The following is a 19838-nucleotide window of genomic DNA, read 5'->3' as shown; positions in this document are numbered from 1 at the left end:
TCCCTCTCACCTTAAACATCGAGTCCTCAACACTGTCTTGTGGATAACTACTGCTGATTACCATGGTCTGCTCACACTTGGCTGATAAATCAGAGCTTCTCCATGGTGAACATCACCTGGAAGAACCACTGAGAGCAACAAGAGAACAGAATGTACTCAGGTTATTGCACCTTATTGCATATCGCCAAGAGTAACTTGGTGGCACCAGCACAGACTAAGCTGTCTGCATTCTGACAGCATGTGGTGAGCAAACCAGAGAGATAAACCACTTGGCTTCACTTTCAATCTGTTGCAGATTGGTTGGTGAAGGGGGAGACCAAGTTTATTCCTCTGATTGATTTGCTCTCCACTGTAATAACCACAAAACCAAAACTTGTGAAAGGATGGTGCACAGAGCTGCATACAACACTCCAGGTGAGGTCTAAATAGACCATCACACTACATGGAAACAATGACCCACCTTCACATCAAAGACATCGACTCCGAGGAGGAAAATCCACGAATACCTGCATCCTCAACAATAGTAGAATCCTTTGCATGAGTGAAAAGTACAAGGCTGAAGTATTGCCAGTCATTTATAGCACATAGTGCCGGATTAATGATCCGCCTCCTAAGGTCCCCACCATCTCAACAGGTAATTTGACCCATCCCATAATAAATCAAAAATGGCTGAGTGCATTGGAAACGAAGGCTTTAAATTTCATCTGTAGGGCTGAATGGCTTGTGCTCTGGAACAACACAAGCTATTCCAATACAACTACAACAAGGAATCTTCCTGTCAACATAGAAAATAGCCCAAGTGTATCCAGTCCACAAAATTAGCAGTGCTATAAAACAACACTTACTGACTAAACACCTGTTCACCAATTCTCACTTTGAGTTTTGTTAGGACCACACATTTGCACCAAAGTGCCAAGCAATCACCAGCTCTGACATGAAAGAGTCTAATCACCAACTCTTGACATTCAATAGCATTACCATTGCCATGTTCCACACTATCAACATCCTGAGGCTCACCAATGAGCAGAACCTCAACTGGCCCAGCTGCATTAAATACTGTGGTTAAAAATGCAAGTCAGAGGCTCGGTGTGCTGCAGAGACTGACTCACACCCTGAAGCCTTTTCACCATCTGCAAGGCACAAGTCAGGAGCTCAATGAAGTACTTTTCTATTAGCCTAATTGAAAGCAGCTCCAACAACTCAATACGTTGAACACCATCAGCCACATTGAAATGCCAAGACCTCCAATTTCTCTTCCATGCCACACACAATTATGACTTAAAATTATAAATCACTGTTTCTTTATTCTGGAATTCCTTCCCTAACAACACTGTGGAGTACTTTTGTCACAAGGACTGCAACAATTCAAAATGGCAGCTTACTTTCACCTGCACGAGACAATTAGGGATGGACAATAAATGCTGGCCTGCCAATAATACCTACACCCATGAATGAAAAAGACCATAAGACATAGGAGCAGAATTAGGCCATCTGGCCCATCAAGTCTGCTCCACCATTTGAACATGGCTGATTTATTTTTCCCTCTCAACCCCATTCTCCTGCCTTCTCTCCGTAACCTTTGACGCCCTTACTAATCAACAACCTATCAACCTCCGCTTTAAATATACCCAATGACTTGGCTTCCACAGATTCACCACCTTCTAGCTGAAGAAATTCCTCCTCATCTTTATTCTAACGGGACGTCCTGCTATTCTGAGGCTGTGCCCTCTGGTCCTAGACTCTCCCACTACTGGAAACATCCTCTCCACATCCACTCTATCCAGACCTTTCAATATTCAGTAGGTTTCAATGAGATCCTTCCCCACCCCACCCCACCCCACCCCCCGCCCCCCCCAATCCTTCTAAACTCCAGTGAGTACAGGCCCGAAGCCATCAAATGCTCCTCATACATTAACCCTTTCATTCCCGGGATCATTCTTGTAAATCTCCTCTGGACCCTCTCCAATGCCAACACATCCTTCCTTAGATACAGGCCCAAAACTGCTCACAATACTCCAAATGTGGTCTGACCATCGCCTTATAAAGCCTCAGCATTACGTCCTTGCTTTTATATTCTAATCCGCTCGGAATGAATGCTAACATTGCATTTGCCTTCCTTACTACCAACTCAACCTGCAAATTAACCTTTAGGGAATCCTGCACTAGGACTCAAGTCCCCTTGAACCTCCGAGTTCTGAATTCATTCCCTGTCTAGAAAATAGTCTATGCCTTTATTCCTTCTACCAAAGTGCATGACTGTACACTTCCCTATGCTGTATTCTATCTGCCACTTCTTTGCCCATTCTCCCAACCTGTCCAAGTCCTTCTGCAGACTCCCTGCTTCCTCAACACTACCTGCCCCTCCACCCATCTTTGTATCATCTGCTAACTTGGTCACCAAGTCATCAATTCCATCATCCAGATCATTAACATGACGTGGAAAGTAGCAGACCCAACACCGACCCCTAGTCAATGGCAGCCAACCAGAATCTGTCACATAAAATCATCATGACGTGGTCCCATGTACTTTGAGTACCATCTTCAGAAATCTAAAATTAAGATCAACAGCAAGGATCACTAATGGAGTCCTCATTTAGATTAAAAACCCATTATAAATATACTAAATATTTAATGAAATCATTCAGTTTGTGCATCAAGGCTATAAAGATAATACTCATCAATCTGTCCTTGGGAACTAATATTTGCCTTAAGCAATCTGCTTCGCTCGGATCATAAAAGGGATTCCTGCCTCCCAATTTTATAAAATTCAGCATCAACAGATTTACTTAGTGGAATTTTACCTGTCTTTAGTTGAAGTAGAGTGAGGTGGAAAGATGATGTACTGGACTAGGCACGTGTGGAGCTCATCATCATCATCTTCACATCTTGAACTGCCCTGTATCCAAACAAATTGCATAACTAAACCATTCCAAAAAGATCCACAGAAAGCATTATGCAACTTTATGAAATAATGCTGTACACAGTGCAATTAATTATCAATGTCCTAACATTGCTTTTCAGGAATGCATAGGCTTGTTTTTTCAAGTATGCATAGGCTTGCCAGAAAGACCACAACCAATTCCTCATTAAAAAAATGCTAACAGTAAAAAAATATATAAATATGTATCCTTCTCACTAGGAGACCAGTTTCCTTATAGTACAAGAATTAGCATTTTCCAAGTGGTTAGCGTAACGTTTTACAGCGCCAGCAACCCGGGTTCAAATGCGGCCACTGTCTGTAAGGAGTTCGTACGTTCTCCCCGGGTCTGCGTGGGTTTCCTCCGGGTGTTCTGGTTTCCCCCCACATTCCAAAGACGTACAGGTTAGGAAGTTGTGGGCATGCTATGTTGGCGCCAGGAGCGTGGCAACACTTGCGGGCTGCCCACAGAACACTACGCAAAAAAATGTATTTCACTGTGTGTTTCAATGTACATGTGACTAATAAAGGTATCTTATCTTAGAAAGCACAGTCACCTGGGCATAAGTACGCCAGTCTATGGAGCACTTAATCCTTACCTTCATAGGTAATTCAATCACCATGGTGACAATACCATCTCCAGTAGCAGCAAAATGGAAGCCTTCAGACAAACGAATCCTACGTTATGAAATAGGGAAAATAGGACAGTCAGGATGAAGATTAATCGCCTTGCTGATTGGACACTGATCTATATTTACTGAGCAGGTCAGACAGTATTGTATGGAGAGAGAAACAGAGTTAACATTTCAGATCAAAGACCATTTATCAGAACCAAGGAAAGGTCAGTGACTTGAAAAGTTAACTCTGTTTCTCTCTCCATACAATACTGCCTAATCTGCTCAGTATGTCCAGCACCTTTTTGTTTTTATTTCAGGTTTCCAGCACCCAGTATTTTGTTTTTATTTTTGATCTTTACTTACGTTGTGATAAGAAGCATAAGGAACAGAAATCTATTAAATTTTGCCTACAGAATATATTCTTTTTTTTCCTCTCCAGTTTTTTAACATTTGTTTTTTGTGCAACAAATCAAGAAGGCATTTCAACTGTCAGCATTGCTTCCGGAAGCATCTAATGGAACATACAAAGCAACAGGGTGAAAAGTTTCTTATCTGGGGGCTTATTCTGACCCAGTCTTACACATCTCTGGTGCTACAAGTTTTACCAAATATTACAAATCCAAATAGACTTCCCTTTCACTGCAGAAAATACCTTTCATGAATACAGGCAAGACAAACATTAGCCCAAATTTTTCTGAGACATGCTAATAATTCTACACAGAACAACTGGCATTCCTCCACTTATCAGCAAGTTTAGCACTTGTGCGCAAATGTACAGCTCCCAAACTCCCCGAGAGGTCCTTCCTTGCTGTTATATTGACTCTGCGCAGTTGGACACTTCCTGAATTAACTTCCAGAAATCTTTCTCTCTGTACCCACACCAAAAGAGTTTATCAATTCCATTCATTTCAATAGAGAAGACCAGCTGTGAGGAAGACACTTAAATTTTCAATGATTTACATTTCCTTAATCAATTGAGTTAATTTAAATTTATTTAACTGCTTTAAAGTTCTAACATTTAGAATTATTTTTAATATTTTAATATGATTTGTATTTAATTTTATCGAATATTTTTAAATCTCAGGAAGTGACTTATTCAAATGTTGAAGTGCTTTTGTGGGTGGGGAAGCATTATTTACATGGATCAAGTTGCTATATGACATTCACTCCAGGTAAGTGTGGATCTGGTAATGAGGGAAGTGGCTAGGGAAGGCAGCTGTCAGGAAATTCCACGCGACAATGTCACAACTTCAAAGAAAAAATTAGCCTTTCTTCAGACTAGAATTACTGATTTGAGCTTTTCTTTGGGAAAATAGAAACTCCCAAATAAAAAATAATTCACAACTTGTTTGCATGCAGAGCATGTTTTGTGCTTTAATGCTGTGAGGTCGGTGTTCATTATTACATTGGAGGGCAAGATCAGAAGCAAATAGCATCTTGTAAACACAGATCATTGCAACAAGTTCACGTCCACCCATACAGTAGGTTTTCCTTGTTCATTGCATTGCCTGACTTTTTTTTAATGGGTGTAAATTCTACATAACTACAGAATTCCATTCTTGTTCAGTCTTACACTTTCACACATGCATAATTTAAGAAATGATGCACACCATCTCAGCGAAAAGACAACTGAGCTGAAACTAAAAGAAAATTTGTGATTTTTAATGTTATAGAGTGCAGATGAACAACTTTTGTTTAAAGACCTGTTCCTTTGAAACCACAGCTACATCTCCAGAAATCCACATCCCACGTTATGAAAATCAATCCACACATCTCCTTATCTAACTAGCTGCCAACATCAGGTCGAAACCCACATCTTAAATGTGGACGAGGAATCATATAACAGGGACAGATCAAATGGATGTGGAGAGGAATACAGTGCAAATTCAAGAGAGAACCAACAGGAGCAAGATTAATCTAAATCCTGGCAAATTTGATTTGGCACAGGTATTTTTGGAGTATTAAATTATGTGCTTATAAATCAGTTGGATGGGTTGATTAATTTTAATTCAAATAACTGTCTTACTCAGTGAGAGTAGAAAGTATCTGTGCTGCTGAAATGATGGGTAGCGATGGCCCCACAGCAGGCTGCATAGACCACACCCAGCGCTGATGATAGAAGTAACGAGAAAGAGAGGCCAGCGTGGATGAAGCTGTGCGATTGGTTGTCATCGTTGCTCCTCCTGACATTGAGGCAGGATGTCCACAGTTATCCAGGTTCAGGATAAAGGGAGTTCGATAGTCTGATGGAAGCTTCTCATACCTTGAAGGAAAACACGAGATAAGTGAAGTTGAAAACAAATTTCAGAATTCTTTTCATTGACCTCGACAGTTGACAGGACATTTTTAGACATCAGGAGAATCAAAAGATTTGGGGTTAGTGCTGAAAAATAACACCAAGATCAGCCATGATAAAGGTCTACTCCTGCTTCTATTTCTAATGGTCATATGTGTACATTTGTGGCATTGCTACAATATTTTCTTACTTTCAACCCCCAAATGTCAAGGGAGTTTAAATTAAAATTCAAATATAATCTATAAAACTTACTCTTATGGAAGGAGTTGCATCCCCTCTCTACATTTTTCTCCATTTTCAATTAACTTTCATGACTGTTTAATATGTTACTACATAATTACATTAATACTATCTCTGGTCCTACCTAATTTCTGACATGGGCAAGCCAATAACGTGGATATACTGATACATGACCATCATTACGCATAGTCATTGATTAATCAATGTCATTATGCAGTTACATGAATTCAGGAAAATGCTGGAAAGGGTGCGTTGTCATAGCAGTGGTTTCCAACACATTTCTTATCAACCAATACCTAATGAGTAGCTTTTCCAGTGGTTTCTTCAATATTACAACACAAGGTCGATCAGAAAGCGCCAGCTGGGTGGCAGGAAGTGGAGGAGATTTTGAAGGAGAGGCATTTCCCAGCAGTTTTCTCTTGATTTTTGGCGTTGCTTCTTTGCTCTGCACCCGCTGGGGAAATCGCAATGACAGTATTTGATCTTGCAGCTCATTCACAATCTGCCAGTATAAACACAGAGCATATTCAACACACGATACATCAGATGGAGAACAATTAATGTGGTCAATATTCACCACACTCAGAATTTATTTCAGACTTTACAGTGCAAAACTGGAATTCTGTTTCTCTGGATGTTGCAATTATTGGTTTCCTAATCATTATATAACTTATTGACAAACATAAACACCACAGGAGTTTTCTACATCTAACGGTAATAAACACCTAGTGCCCAATGGATTATTACTGCATATTTGATCCCTTGTTGCCCAAGTACTTGCATAAATAGATACAAGCACTTCAATTCTTCATGTTCATATCTAGTATGACTTGTATATTTACAAACATAGAAAGAAGAACAGACAGAGGCCTCTCTGACAGTCAATAAAATAATGGATGGTCTGATTATAAACTCAACTCGACACTCCCACCTACTCCCAGCAATCATTCCACCCCACTGCTTATCAGGAATCTATCTATCTCTCCCTTAGAAAAAGAAAGGTGGGAGGCAGCATAGAGGAAATTACAGACCTATTAGTCCGACATCAGTGGTGGGAAAGTTATTGGAATCTATCCTCAAGGATGGGGTTATGGAATACCTAGGGGTGTAAGGCAACATAGGTCCTAGCCAACATGGTTTTGTGAAGGGAAGATCCTTCCTGACCAACCTATTGGAATTTTTTGAAGAAATCACAGGTAGGGTGGATAAGGGAGAGGCGGTAGATGTTGTGTATTTAGACTTTCAAAAGGCTTTCGACAAGGTGCCGCATAAGAGACTGCTTAATAAGATGAGAGGTCATGGAACTACAGGTAGGATAACAGAATGGGTGGAGCATTGGCTGGTTGGCAGGAAGCAAAGGGTGGGAATAAAAGGATCTCGTTCTGGTTGGCTACCGATTACTAGTGGTGTTCCGCAGGGGTCGGTGTTGGGGCCGCTTCTTTTTACCTTGTACATTAACGATTTGGATGATGGAGTAAATGGTTTTGTGGCTAAGTTTGCAGATGACACCAAGATAAGTGGAAGAGCAGGGAGTATTGAGGAGACAGGAAGGTTGCAGAGAGACCCAGATAGTTTAGGAGAATGGGCAAGGAAATGGCAGATGAGATTCAATGTTGAGAAATGTGCAGTTGTACACTTTGGAAACAGAAAAAAAAACGGGCAATTATCTAGAAGGAGAGAAAATTCAAAGTACAGAAGTACAAAGGGACTTGGGGATACTCGTGCAAGATACCTTAAAGGTTAACTACCAGGTTGGATCGGTGGTAAAGAAAGCGAATGCTATGTTGGCATTCATTTCGAGAGGTATAGTATATAAAAGCAAGGAAGTGTTGATGAGGCTCTACGGGGCACTAGTGAGGCCTCATTTGGAATACTGTGCATAGTTTTGGGCCCCATATTTTAGGAAGGATGTGCTGATGTTGGAGAGGGTTCAGAGGAGATTTACGAGGATGATTCCCGGAATGAAAGGGCTTACCTATGATGAGCGTTTGTCGGCTCTTGGACTGTACTCACTGGAGTACAGAAGAATGAGAGGGGACCTCAGAGACATTTAAAATGTTGAAAGGACTGGACAGAGTAGATGTGGCTAGGCTGTTTCCCTTGGTGGGTGAGTCCAGGACCAGAGGGCACAATCTTAGAATTAGAGGGTACAGTTTCAAAACAGAGATGAGGAGAAATTTCTTTAGCCAGAGGGTGGTTAATTTGTGGAATTCCTTGCCAGATACAGCAGTGGAGGCCAGATCATTGGAGGTGTTTAAGGAAAAGATAGATAGATATCTAAATAGTCAGGGTATCAAGGGATATGGGGATAAGGCCGGAAATTGGGATTAGAATAGATTTTTTTTCTCCTCCCCATTTCTCATTTCTTTTTTCCCTTTTCCTTGGAGCAGACTCAATGGGCCGAATGGCCTACTTCTGCTCCCTTGTCTTGTGATCTAGACAAAGATGTTTTAATACAGAGTGAAAGTACTTGCTTTTTATCATTATCAGAGGATTCAAATTTCCAGTAGTGATTACTGTTCTGGTTAGAGCCCGAAGAGCTTCATCAGTCATCATCAAACCCAAGAGTACTTCACTTATTCATCAGCACTTCAGAAGTCAAATCATTAGCTTAACAGAATGTTTCTATTTTCAAGGGACACATACCTCTAAGGCTACTAGTAAAAATAAAGGATGCCATGAAGGTGACAGAATGAAGTCATTTTTTTTTCTCAAAAGCAGCATTTAAGTTTTATATTTTTGCTCCAATGATACTTCTATAGATGGATTTATAGCAGGTAATTTTCTCCAACCCACAGGGAATCTGAGGAAAAATTCTTTCACCCAGAAGGTGGTTGCAATCTGGAACACACTGCCCGAGGTGGTGGTGGAGGCAGGTACTCTCACAACATTTAAAAATGTAGATGAGCACTTGAATTGCCAAGCCATATAAAGCTACAGATCAAATGCTGCTAAGTGAGGTGGTCAGCATGGACATGGCGGACCGAAGGGCCTGCTCCTGTTGTGTATGCCTCTTTGTCTCCAATAGTAGGATGTTGACCATTTCTTGCATAAAATCTCATCCAGCAATAATTACCTCACTTTCCTTTGCATTAACTATTTTTCAATTCTATTACCTTTTTAAAGACCACCTAACCCACTCCTCCACCAACCTCAATGTCCCCATGTCCAATGCCAATTAATTGTTCATTCAATTTGTCACACATTTTCACTTTGTTTTAAGCTAGGTCTCAAGCTGAAACGCTGACTATTCCTTTGCCTCTACAGATACTACTTGACCTGCTGAGTTCCTCCAGCAGTTTACTTTTTGCTCCAGAATACAGCATCTGCAGTCTCTTGTGTATCCATGAATCAGCTGCTGGGCATGAAGGAATGCCTTCCTGTTGAAATCTGTTAAGATTATACCTGTAGCAGGAGTGTTCAAACAATGGCTACAAAACATACTGTACCTGGCAACTCCATTCTACTAGCAATTTAACTTTTTTTGCTGAATTGTCCACTTTGAAATTCAAGGGTCTAGAGACGTAGAAGAGGTTGTTCTTGGTGGATGGATGTTTGACGGATAAATCCTAGGTTATTTTTAAAACAACTTTAAACCTGCTGCATGAGAATGTGATCTTGAACTTTTACACTTTAGAGAAAGCTTACCACTATTTTACTTAAGTTTTAGATTACATTTGGAGCCTAAACACATTTTAGAAGAAGATATCAGTGTTTTTTTGTCCTCCCAAATGAACCTCATATCTTAAAGTGAAATAATTTATAACCTAATTAGTTAAACATAAAGACCACTCTTCCTTTCAGTGACTGAATCAGAATGGCTTTGTGAAAAGTGACATAATGGCTACAGGAATAGCAGTTAAAAATTATCTAGTTGAATTCAGTCAACTTTGTAATCAGCAATTAATGAGAAGGGAGGTCAAAGAAACATAAAATATCGCAAAAGCTGTGAAAATATCTTTCGAGTGCTTTAAAATGTAAAATTGAGAAATCTACTCCAGACTTTGGGCATTTCTAATTAAGGAGCAAAATTATCTTATGATTAAAAGAAAAAGCAGCTTGACACAACCTGCTTGATTGGCACCCAGTCAACTATTCTTTCCCTCCATCATCAGTGCACAGTGGTTGCCCAGCTACAAAATGCACTGCATTTACTTGCCCAGGCTACTCCAACAACACATTCCAAATCTGCAAGCTTTATCACTGAGGATAGCAACAGGAGGTGGATAGGAACACCACTACCTGCAGGTTCCCCATCTAGCCACACACCATCAAGGATGCCTGCCACCCTGGCCATTCCCTTTTCTCCCTTCCACCTTCAGGGAGACGACACAGGAGCTTGAAAGCCTGGACGTCCAGACTTCAGAACAAATTCTTCCCCACTGCTAACAGACTTCTGAACCAATCACCTCTTACACTTCCTTCCCAGTGGTGCTGCCACATTCTTGTACTCTCACTCTACCTCTCTCTGTTATTCCAGCGTTGTCACTTTGGCATTTCTTTCTGCTTTACTTCAGATTGCAGTAGAATCTCCGCACCATTCTGCTGCTTTGCGCTCCTTGTATCCATTGTTATATTCCTTATTACCATGTATACTGTTTACTCTGTGAGCTTCACACAAACTAGGAATTTCATTGCACCCTGGTGTATATGACAATAAATTAATTTAATCCTGAGTTGGAAACATAATCAGCAGTTCTTCATGGTCACTGAGCCCAAGTCCTGGAACATCCCACCCAACAGCACTGAGGGAATACTTCTACCAGAAGGAATGCAGCAATTCAAGGTGGCGACTCAACGTCACTTTCTCAGGGGTAATTCCGGATAGATTATGAATGCTGGGTCTGACAGCAATGCCCAGATCCCAAAAATGAATAAAAACAAACTTTTGCTCTTGGATTGAAGGAAATGGGTATACTATGAGTAAGTGTTTAAGAACTGCTGAAAAAAAAAAGACACCCCAAGATGCTTCACAGAAGTGTCATAAAACAAAGTTTGACATAATAAGAAATTTGAGCAACTTTTTGTCATGTGCCCTATGGACTGGGTTTTAATAAGGAAATCATGTGGTTTTAGTAGAGTCTAATGGGGACATAGTGTCAGGATAAGGGGGTGGCCTTTTAAGACAGATGAGAAAAATATCTTCACTTAGAGGGTGGTGAAAGGTTGAAATTTTCTACTCCAGAGGGATGATAAATATTTGGATAATGAGGAAATCAAGGAATTCAACACTTGGGTGAAAATGGACTTCAGTTTCAGGATGTGAACAATCTTTCTGAATGGCAGAGCAGAGTAAAGAAGCTTTCAAACTATTCCTGGTTCTATATTTTAATGAGTAAATCCTAGAATTTAGGGCCTAAGCAACTGAAGGCAGAGTCTCCAAAGGTGAAGTATTTAAAATCCAGGCTAGAACTGATTGAAGGTTGTAAAACTGCAGGAGATTACAAAAACACAGAATAGCAAGGAAGAGAACTTTTAACTTAAGCCATTATTGAGAAGAAAGTGAGTCTCATAAATGAGCTTGCCTAGAGCACGAGGGGTGATAGAACAAAAAATAAGATTCAGAGCAGCCGCAGGGTTTATTGGAGTTGTCTATCCATTTAAGAACCAGAAAACACACCAGGTGTTTTCCAGGTGTTCATAATGTCTTGGTTCAGAAAAAAATGATATAAATATCCCAACACCAACTGCTGTTGAGCCCAAGACTGCCACATCTTTAAGAACATAGCGCTTTATTCTGCATTCTGTTATTGTTTTCCCTTGTACTACCTCAATGCACTGATGTGATGAAATGATCTGTACGGATGGCATGCAAAACAAAGATTTTCACTGTACATCGGTATATGTGACAACAATAAACCAATTTACTTTAATCTCTAAACAACTACACAATACACTATTCCTAAAACACGTACCTTATTCCTAGCTTGTGCTTGCATTCCAATAGGAAATCCCAGACGAAGCACCATGCATGGAGCCTTGGAAATAACCCGTACAAGGTAAAAGGAAGAAGGAGGCTGATCTGCTCCACTATCAATTTAAAAAAATGATTATTTTAATTGAGGTAATGCCTTAAGACTGCAAAAAATTTAGCAAAAGTACTCATCTACAGCACATAACAATTGTTCTCCTGCCCCAGAATTCAGATCACATGTTGAGTTAATTCCCTTATTTCAGTGAGATAATTTTTCCTCAAATGGTTCCACAAAAAGTATAAACATCTCAGACAGAATATCCAGGGATACCAAATTAACAGTGCCTCACACACTCCTGAACTACAAAAGACATGATACTATCTTGTGCTTCAATAGTGCTATATTATTACAGAAACATCTACTTGATCTTAAGTCTTCAATCTTGAATGTATTGTCAGTTTTGAGTAATGCAGAGAACAGTATTTTTGTTGGAACACACATTTGTATCATGCAACATGCTCCATGGATTTTAGCCTCCCAAATTTGATAACCAGAAAGTATTAAGAAAAATGAATTCTTACTTGTAGTGGAGCTTAACATACGAATATCCTTCTACCAGCACAAAACTACTCCAGTCCCGTAGAAGGGAAGTTAGTGCTGAAAGAGAAATGCGGCACTGGATGGTACTGTAGCGGCCATTACTCCCAGGAGTATGGATGTGCTTTGGCACTGGGCTGAAGATACATTAAAAACCAAGTTTTAGAGGCAATAAATTGTTTATGCATGGTAAAGCAGAAGAGTAGTCCATCAAGAACATCACTGCACAGTATTTTCTTCCTCTTGAGATTTAAGTTCTAACCAACCACAACATTAGCAGTGCAGGAGAAGCACAACTTATTTTCTCCCTAAGATCTAAAGAATATGAACTTACATATCATGTTCCAGCAATATGCCAATGCGATGCATGTGAAGCCATCGCTGCCAGAAACTGGCATCCATAGATAATATAGGCTTCCAATATGAGGCAAACTGGGATTGACTGGAGTCCTTAGCACCACTATGCTGCAGTGAGAGTACCTAGAGAAGACAATGCACTATGATTGCAAACATCTTAGCATTAAAAATTAATAATTCAATAATACAAATTTGATCTACAGGTAATGACTAAATCTCATGCTTCATCAAAAGTTGAAGCTTGGTCAATTACTCCAGAAAAGGCAGCAGCAGCTGCACTGACATAAAAGACATCTGACTCTCACTCATGCATCGTTCTTTTGGATAACTGGTTATGGCAAAGAGCTGGCACTTGTACAAAGGACTGAAAGGCCTCTTTCTATGGTCTATGATTTAATGATTATGGCTCCTCGAGCTTATTTGTCCAAAAAAAATGTTAAAATCCCTGTTTTGTAGCACCAACTGTGTTTTGAGTGATTCTAGAGTTTCTGTTTCTATTATTTTATGTAGAATTTCATTCTGGTTTAATCACCTTTTACGTAAAGAATTTTAATTCTTAATTTCTATGTTATTTTGAAATTGTGTCAGTGTTAGACTTCCACAGTTAGGTCAAAATTATTTTCCATGTACCACCAAAAACAACTTGCAGAAACTTCGTTCACGGGTGAGAAATCAAAATTTCTTTTTTTTGTAATTTATAGCTTGACAGTGGGAATTAGTCCCAAGATTCTTCTCTGAACCTTGCAACAGTACAAGAATTCTGCCTCGTGACCAACATAGGTCAACACATAAGATCCAATCTCACCAGGGTACTCCACAGTTCAATCTTGATCTACTGTGACTTGTACTCTAACAACTTAGCCGCTTTGCTCAATATTTGTTCAGTTCTATTGACCACCATGCTGCATTGGTTGGACATTTTGATGGTTGAACCTAATGAGATATTTCAATTTATTAAATCCCATTTTGTTATCTCAATACATTAGGGAAGGTATGCGATTCTGCCTTCCAACTATACACTTGTCCACAGTTAATTTCATTGCCATTGTTCTGTCCACTTACATACTTTATCCAAAACTGTGCTATTTCCAAGTTGACCATCCTAGCTTTGTGTGGGGAAGCAACTAATCTTTGCAAAAGCCTTAACAAGAAGATGTTTTCTACATTCCCCACTAAAGTAAACTAAAGTAAACTAAAGGGAATTACACTTGCAACATTTAAATCTTATTATTGAATTAGTATGTTATCAGTCAAAAAAAATCTGATACAGGCAGGGATAGATTATGCAATGCAAAAAAATGCTCTTGTGTCATAGATTCTTGCACTTTTTTTGATAGCAATCAGAATTAATCACACATCAGTACTTTAAATCACTCCTTTTGTTTTAATCTCTTACGTGTAATGAATGTCACTGGCTAAACCACCAATTATGGTTCATCTGCAATTGCCCATGATCTGAGCTGGCCATATGAAAAAGCAGTTAAGAGTCAACCACATTTGCTGTGGGTCTGGGACTACATACTGGCTATATCAGAGAAGGACAATTTCTAACACACCTCTGAAGGGTTTTTACAAAGCTAGCTTCATGTTCACCAATGCAGTTATACTTAATCACTTCAATTTCACTTGACCAGATACTGTAGTGTCATACGCATCTAAGCCTCCACATAAATACTCCAGGCCTCCGAGCATTTGTCTGGTAACTCAACCAAGAGACTACCGCATACCCTCTGTTGAGGGCACAGTCAATTATTAATTAACTTAAAGACATGATAAATCACTAAGGATTTGACCGTACTTAAATGTTTATTTAGGAAACATTTGTTCAATCAAAATAGAATTGGCAGGCATCTTTCCTTCTGTGAAACTCATCAGAGATGCTAAGTTCACAAACTTAAAGCAGATTCAGCTGGCATTTTTTTTCCTGTATAGGAACTATGGATTCTCAAGGGCAGTCATGCAAATATCTATGGTCAAGATTAATTTTAAATAAATACACAAATAGAAAGGTAACATTTGATTTTACATTGCGAGACACTCAATAAACACAAACAGTTCAATTCTTCCTTCAATACGATTTTTTTCCTGCATTCTTGAAAACAGAATTTCTTGAAAACAAGTTTATTTGACCCCCTGTATACATATGAGATTATGTAAATGGGATGTTAGGACGTTCACTGAATCAATTACCATGATATATTTTCCACAGAAGTAATATATTTCATCAAAGATTGGGAAGTACATTAGATACATATTTAACTATAGAATACCGGTGTGGTAGATCCTGGAGGAATATAGAACAATGGAACCCCATTCTTGGTGCTTTCTGGGATGGTGTAGTGTTCAGGAATAGTGTTGAAAGATTTGAGATGCACCAGCATCTGATCCGTCTGGTTAATACTAAGGAAGCATATAAAAAAAAAACAGACATCAGCCTTTTATTCTCTGAACACAATTCACAGACTTTTTGATTCCTCTTTCTTCCAATCACAAATTAAAGCATTGTTCTGTTATTTAAGCCTTTCACGTGTGATTCCATGTACTTACCTCTGCAAAGTGGTCCAGAAACGACGGATAACTGTGGTGCGATATGGGCTAGTTATGGGTTTCCTCATGGTACAACTAATGTCATGAAGCATATCATAGCTGCCCTCCATTGTTACCTCCACCCAGGTCAAACGCTTGGTTACATCAAGGGGCCATGAGGCTACCACCAGGTATTCAATTCTCATGTTGTGTTTCCAAAGAAGCACCAGTTTGACTTCTAACTGAGTTCCAGCTAGAATCAGAAAATGAATGATAGGGATAAAATAAAAGTCACAAGTCTACCACATAAAAAGCCAACAATCAAAACTAATGCCCATGGAATAGGGTAGTAACTGTCAGCAGAGATAAAAAATTGGTTTAAGATCAGAAGACAGTATGTTGCAGTAGTTGGTTCTTTTTCAGATTGAAGGACGATAGAATGTGTTGTTCCCCAAGCTTCAGAGGTGGGATTGCTGCTTTTTGGATGTATATAAATAACTTCGATATTGGAATACAGTAAAATTTCAAAATTTGCCAATTACTTCCAAACTTGGAAATGTCACAAACAGTAAGGGTGATGCCAATGGACTACAGCTGGACAGACAGACTTGCAGAATAGGGAGACATGGCAAATGGAATTTAGTACTGAAAAGTACTGATGCATTTTGACTGAAGGGATGGGGAGGGACAATAAAGACAATAATACGGTTTGGACTATGTGGAGAAACAGACATACTTGGGATCAGTGGAGGGGCTTGGTCACGTGTAAAGATATTTGAAGGTAGCAGGATACATTGAGAGTTAATTCCCTTACTCTCAGGGCAACGGCATGGGAACCATCACCTACATGTTCTCCTCCAAATCATACACCATCCTGATTTAAAAATATATTACCACTCCATGTCAAAATCATGAAACTTCCTGCCAACCGCACATTGGTAGAGCACCTTCACCGGACCACAGCAGTTCAGTGTGATTCACCAAAGCTTCTCAAGATCAAACAGGGATGGATAGTAGATGTGGATCCCTCATGCAATAAATGAATCCTCGAGGAGATCTACCAGAATAGTCCCATGACAAATGGTTTTTAGCTACAAGCTTATAGAGTCATACAGCATGGAAACAGGTCCTTCAGCTCACCATCTCCATGCTGGCCACAAAGTGCCTATCTACATTAATCCCACTTTGTAAGCACTTGGCCTGAAGCCTTTTATGCCATGGTTGTTCTAGGGTTCATCTAAGCACTTTGAACTGGTGCAGACCTTCTGGTGGAGGTGACTCCGTAGTGCAGTTGGGTAGCTTCAGGATTCAGACCTAGCAACAAAGACTAATAATACATTTCCAAATTTGAACAGTATGTGACTGGAAGGGAAACCTGCAGGTTGTATGGTTCCCATGCACCTGTGCCCTTCCCCTTCTCGATAATGGAGAACAGAATATCAAAGGTGCTGTTGGAGTAGCTTTGGTGAATAAATGCATTTTGTAAATGGTATGTACTGCTCTCACGGTACAACGGCGGCAGAGGGAGTAAATATTTAAATGTTGAACTGGGTATTAATCAAGTGGGCCACTTTGTCCTAGATGGCATTGAGCTTTGAGTGTTGTTGGTACCATCCAGGCAAGTAGCGAGCATGCCATGACACTCCAACATACCTCCTGGTGCTTTGGCTTCACAGAACAAGGACAAGAATCAAATAGCATTGATTCTTTAACATACAAAATCTTACTCAAGGTCATGGGATTAAGAGAAAATGAACAATAAATATTTGAAATTCAGATTACTTGAAAAAAAAGAGCAAGGTTTCATTCTTTTCAATGTGAAGGTTGGAGTGTTATGGATAGTGTAGAAGGTTGTTGTAGGTTACAAAGGGATATAGACAGGATGCAGAGTTGGGTGGAGAAATGGCAGATGGAATTCAATCTGGAAAGTGTAAAGTGATATACTTTGGCAGAACAAACTTGAAAGCGGAGTACAAGGTTAATGGCAGGATTCTTAGCAGTGTGGAGGAACAGAGGGTCTTGGGGTTCAAGTCCATAGATCCCTCAAAGTTGTCACGCAAGTTGATAGGGTGGTTAAAAAGGCATATGGTGTGCTGGCCTTCAGTAGTCAGGGGATCGAGTTCAAGAGCCGTGAAGAAATGTTGCAGCTCTATAAAACTATGGTTAGACCGCACTTGGAGTATTGTGTTCAGTTCTGGTCACCTCATTATAGGAAGGATGTGGAAGCTTCAGAGAGGGTGCAGAGGAGATTTACCAAGATGCTGCCTGGATTAGAGAACAGGTCTTATGAGGAAAGGTTGAGTGAACTAGGGCTTTTCTCTTTGGAGTGATGAGAGGCATAAATAGAGTGGACAGCTAGCACCTTTTCGCCCTGGTGGCAATGGCCAATACCAGAGGATATCAGTTAAAGGTCAGAGCAGGAAAGTCTAGGGGAGATGTCAGAGGTAGGTTTTTTTTTAAAAACAGAGAGCGGTGGGTGTCTGGAATGCACTGCTGGTGGTGGTAGAAGCTGATACAATAGGGAAATTTAAAAGACCCTTAGATAGGCACATGGAAGTAAGAAAAATAGAGGGTTATGGGCTGCGTAGGAGGGAAGGGTTAGATTGATCATAAAATAGGTTTATATAGGTTGGCACAACATCGTGGGCCAAAGGGCCCATACTGTGCTGTACTGTTCTATGTTCTATGCATGTTCAACACACTTGTATTTTATGGGGTGCAAAACAAAACCACATCCTTCCATAGTTGAATCACAAAGTCAGAACTTGATAAGTCAGAACTTTGAAACACAAAGTCAGCCTTCATCAAATCATTGAGTTGAAGATAAACTCCGCAGGTCTCAGATGTGAAGTCCAACTCAATAAAATGAGTTTTGCCTTGACAAATGGCAGTACTTTGATTGTGATCACACTATTGCAATCTCTTACTGCACTCCCATCACAAAGTCACACAAGTCAAATGAATCTATCCCATCCTGCTCCTCTACCATATCCCGTCAAACCAATCTCCTCCACAATGGTTTGATCTCTAACAACATTTACTTACCTTTAGTGATATTAAGTTCCTTCACGGTGTAGCCCTCCCGCAGTCTTACAGAAACCACACTGGTAAGGTCTGCGTGCACCTCATTCTCAGCATGCTTCTTTCGTCTCATGGCCAGTGCAGGATTACTGCTGGCAGACACTAGATGTTCATTGAACAATTTGTGCTGAGACACTAGGTTTAAAAAAAAGTCAAAACAAAAACTGTCAAACTCCTAATAGAATAAGAAAACATCCTGTAACCCTCTGTCAATATACTTACCACAGTAATACTCTGGGTTCATGGACTCTCCAGGTCTCATGAAGCTGTACAATAGGAACGCTTTGTGATATGCATTCATGTTCAAGTTGCTTTCAGTAATTTCTGGGCACGTGGACATGTAAGAGCCAAATGTTGCCATGGCAATGAACTTCATTAGCTCCAAGTTTGGAACATAACCAAAGCTGCAGTCATAGGAGTACACACCTCCAACCTGCAAAAAGCACAGCAATGTTTATACCCCACAAAAGCAGCCTGCCATATTGAGGTGAAAGACGTCAGTTTAAAAAAAAGGTCACCTGTATAAAGGAACAGGCAATCATGCCACAGCGTAGTTGGTTTAACAATGTTTCACATACTCCAATATCGGGTACACTTGTTACACCGTCAGTAATAATTATTATACCTGCAAGAGAAGCAAGTCTATTCAGTGGGAACATTGCAAGAAAAATGCACTGATGTCACACAAATCCACTGCAGAAAAGTTAACCATATTATTTTAGAACTTTTGGCTTTCATTTCGGGCTCAGGATTCAGGCAAATCCCGCTGCTACATGAATGTTTAACCTTATTCGTCTAAAAAGTTCATAATAGCAAAAATAAGACAAAAATGTAGTTCAAGTTTATTTAACTTTTATTTTAATTTTAATTTTATAATAATTACATAAATTATCCAATTTAACTTTTCATTGCAAAAACAGGCCAAGATAATTTTTCATATTCATATTGTGGAACTCAATATCTGGCAGGCTTTGCTTCCCGTTCAGATATCATTCCATTGTTCACCCGATGGAAAATTAGCAATTAGCATTCAACAAGAGCAAAGACAACTGAATTTGTCTACTATAAACATGAAGTTTCCTCTTCCCCTGCTGAGGATTTGAAAAGACATCAAACTTAGTTTCTTTCAGCATTCATTTTTGTTTTTCTATTCTTCAGTTTTCCTCTCACATTTCCTTAGGGACAATCTGTCTTCATTCCTGGCATTCTTCAGCCAGTGTTGTAGGATTGGGGCAGTGGGATTGCCCCACCCTCCAAATACGCCTGTCACAATGGGAATCCAAGATTGCGTG

At 39.8% G+C, this 19838-nt stretch overlaps 1 protein-coding gene across 5 annotated transcripts in view; it reads right to left on the bottom strand.

Annotated features, from left to right (window-relative positions):
* szt2 (SZT2 subunit of KICSTOR complex) overlaps nt 1-19838 on the bottom strand; it is a 179931-nt gene that overhangs the window by 141043 nt on the left and 19050 nt on the right. For all 5 annotated transcript variants that reach the window (XM_052011099.1, XM_052011102.1, XM_052011100.1 and 2 more), the window contains exons 7-18: nt 19065-19171; nt 18769-18979; nt 18511-18681; nt 15487-15718; nt 15210-15339; nt 12917-13062; nt 12567-12719; nt 11986-12100; nt 6367-6572; nt 5561-5797; nt 3517-3595; nt 2802-2896 (exon numbers count right to left, since the gene is read on the bottom strand). In XM_052011099.1, the coding sequence (XP_051867059.1) occupies nt 2802-2896; nt 3517-3595; nt 5561-5797; nt 6367-6572; nt 11986-12100; nt 12567-12719; nt 12917-13062; nt 15210-15339; nt 15487-15718; nt 18511-18681; nt 18769-18979; nt 19065-19171 (1882 nt within the window). The remainder of the gene's footprint in view (nt 1-2801; nt 2897-3516; nt 3596-5560; nt 5798-6366; nt 6573-11985; nt 12101-12566; nt 12720-12916; nt 13063-15209; nt 15340-15486; nt 15719-18510; nt 18682-18768; nt 18980-19064; nt 19172-19838) is intronic.

The sequence above is a fragment of the Pristis pectinata genome, chromosome 3 (assembly GCF_009764475.1).
Source record: "Pristis pectinata isolate sPriPec2 chromosome 3, sPriPec2.1.pri, whole genome shotgun sequence".
In the NCBI taxonomy this organism is placed as follows: domain Eukaryota; kingdom Metazoa; phylum Chordata; class Chondrichthyes; order Rhinopristiformes; family Pristidae; genus Pristis; species Pristis pectinata.
The sequence above is the reverse complement of the archived record's forward strand: the minus strand, read 5'-3'. Positions and strand labels throughout refer to the sequence as shown.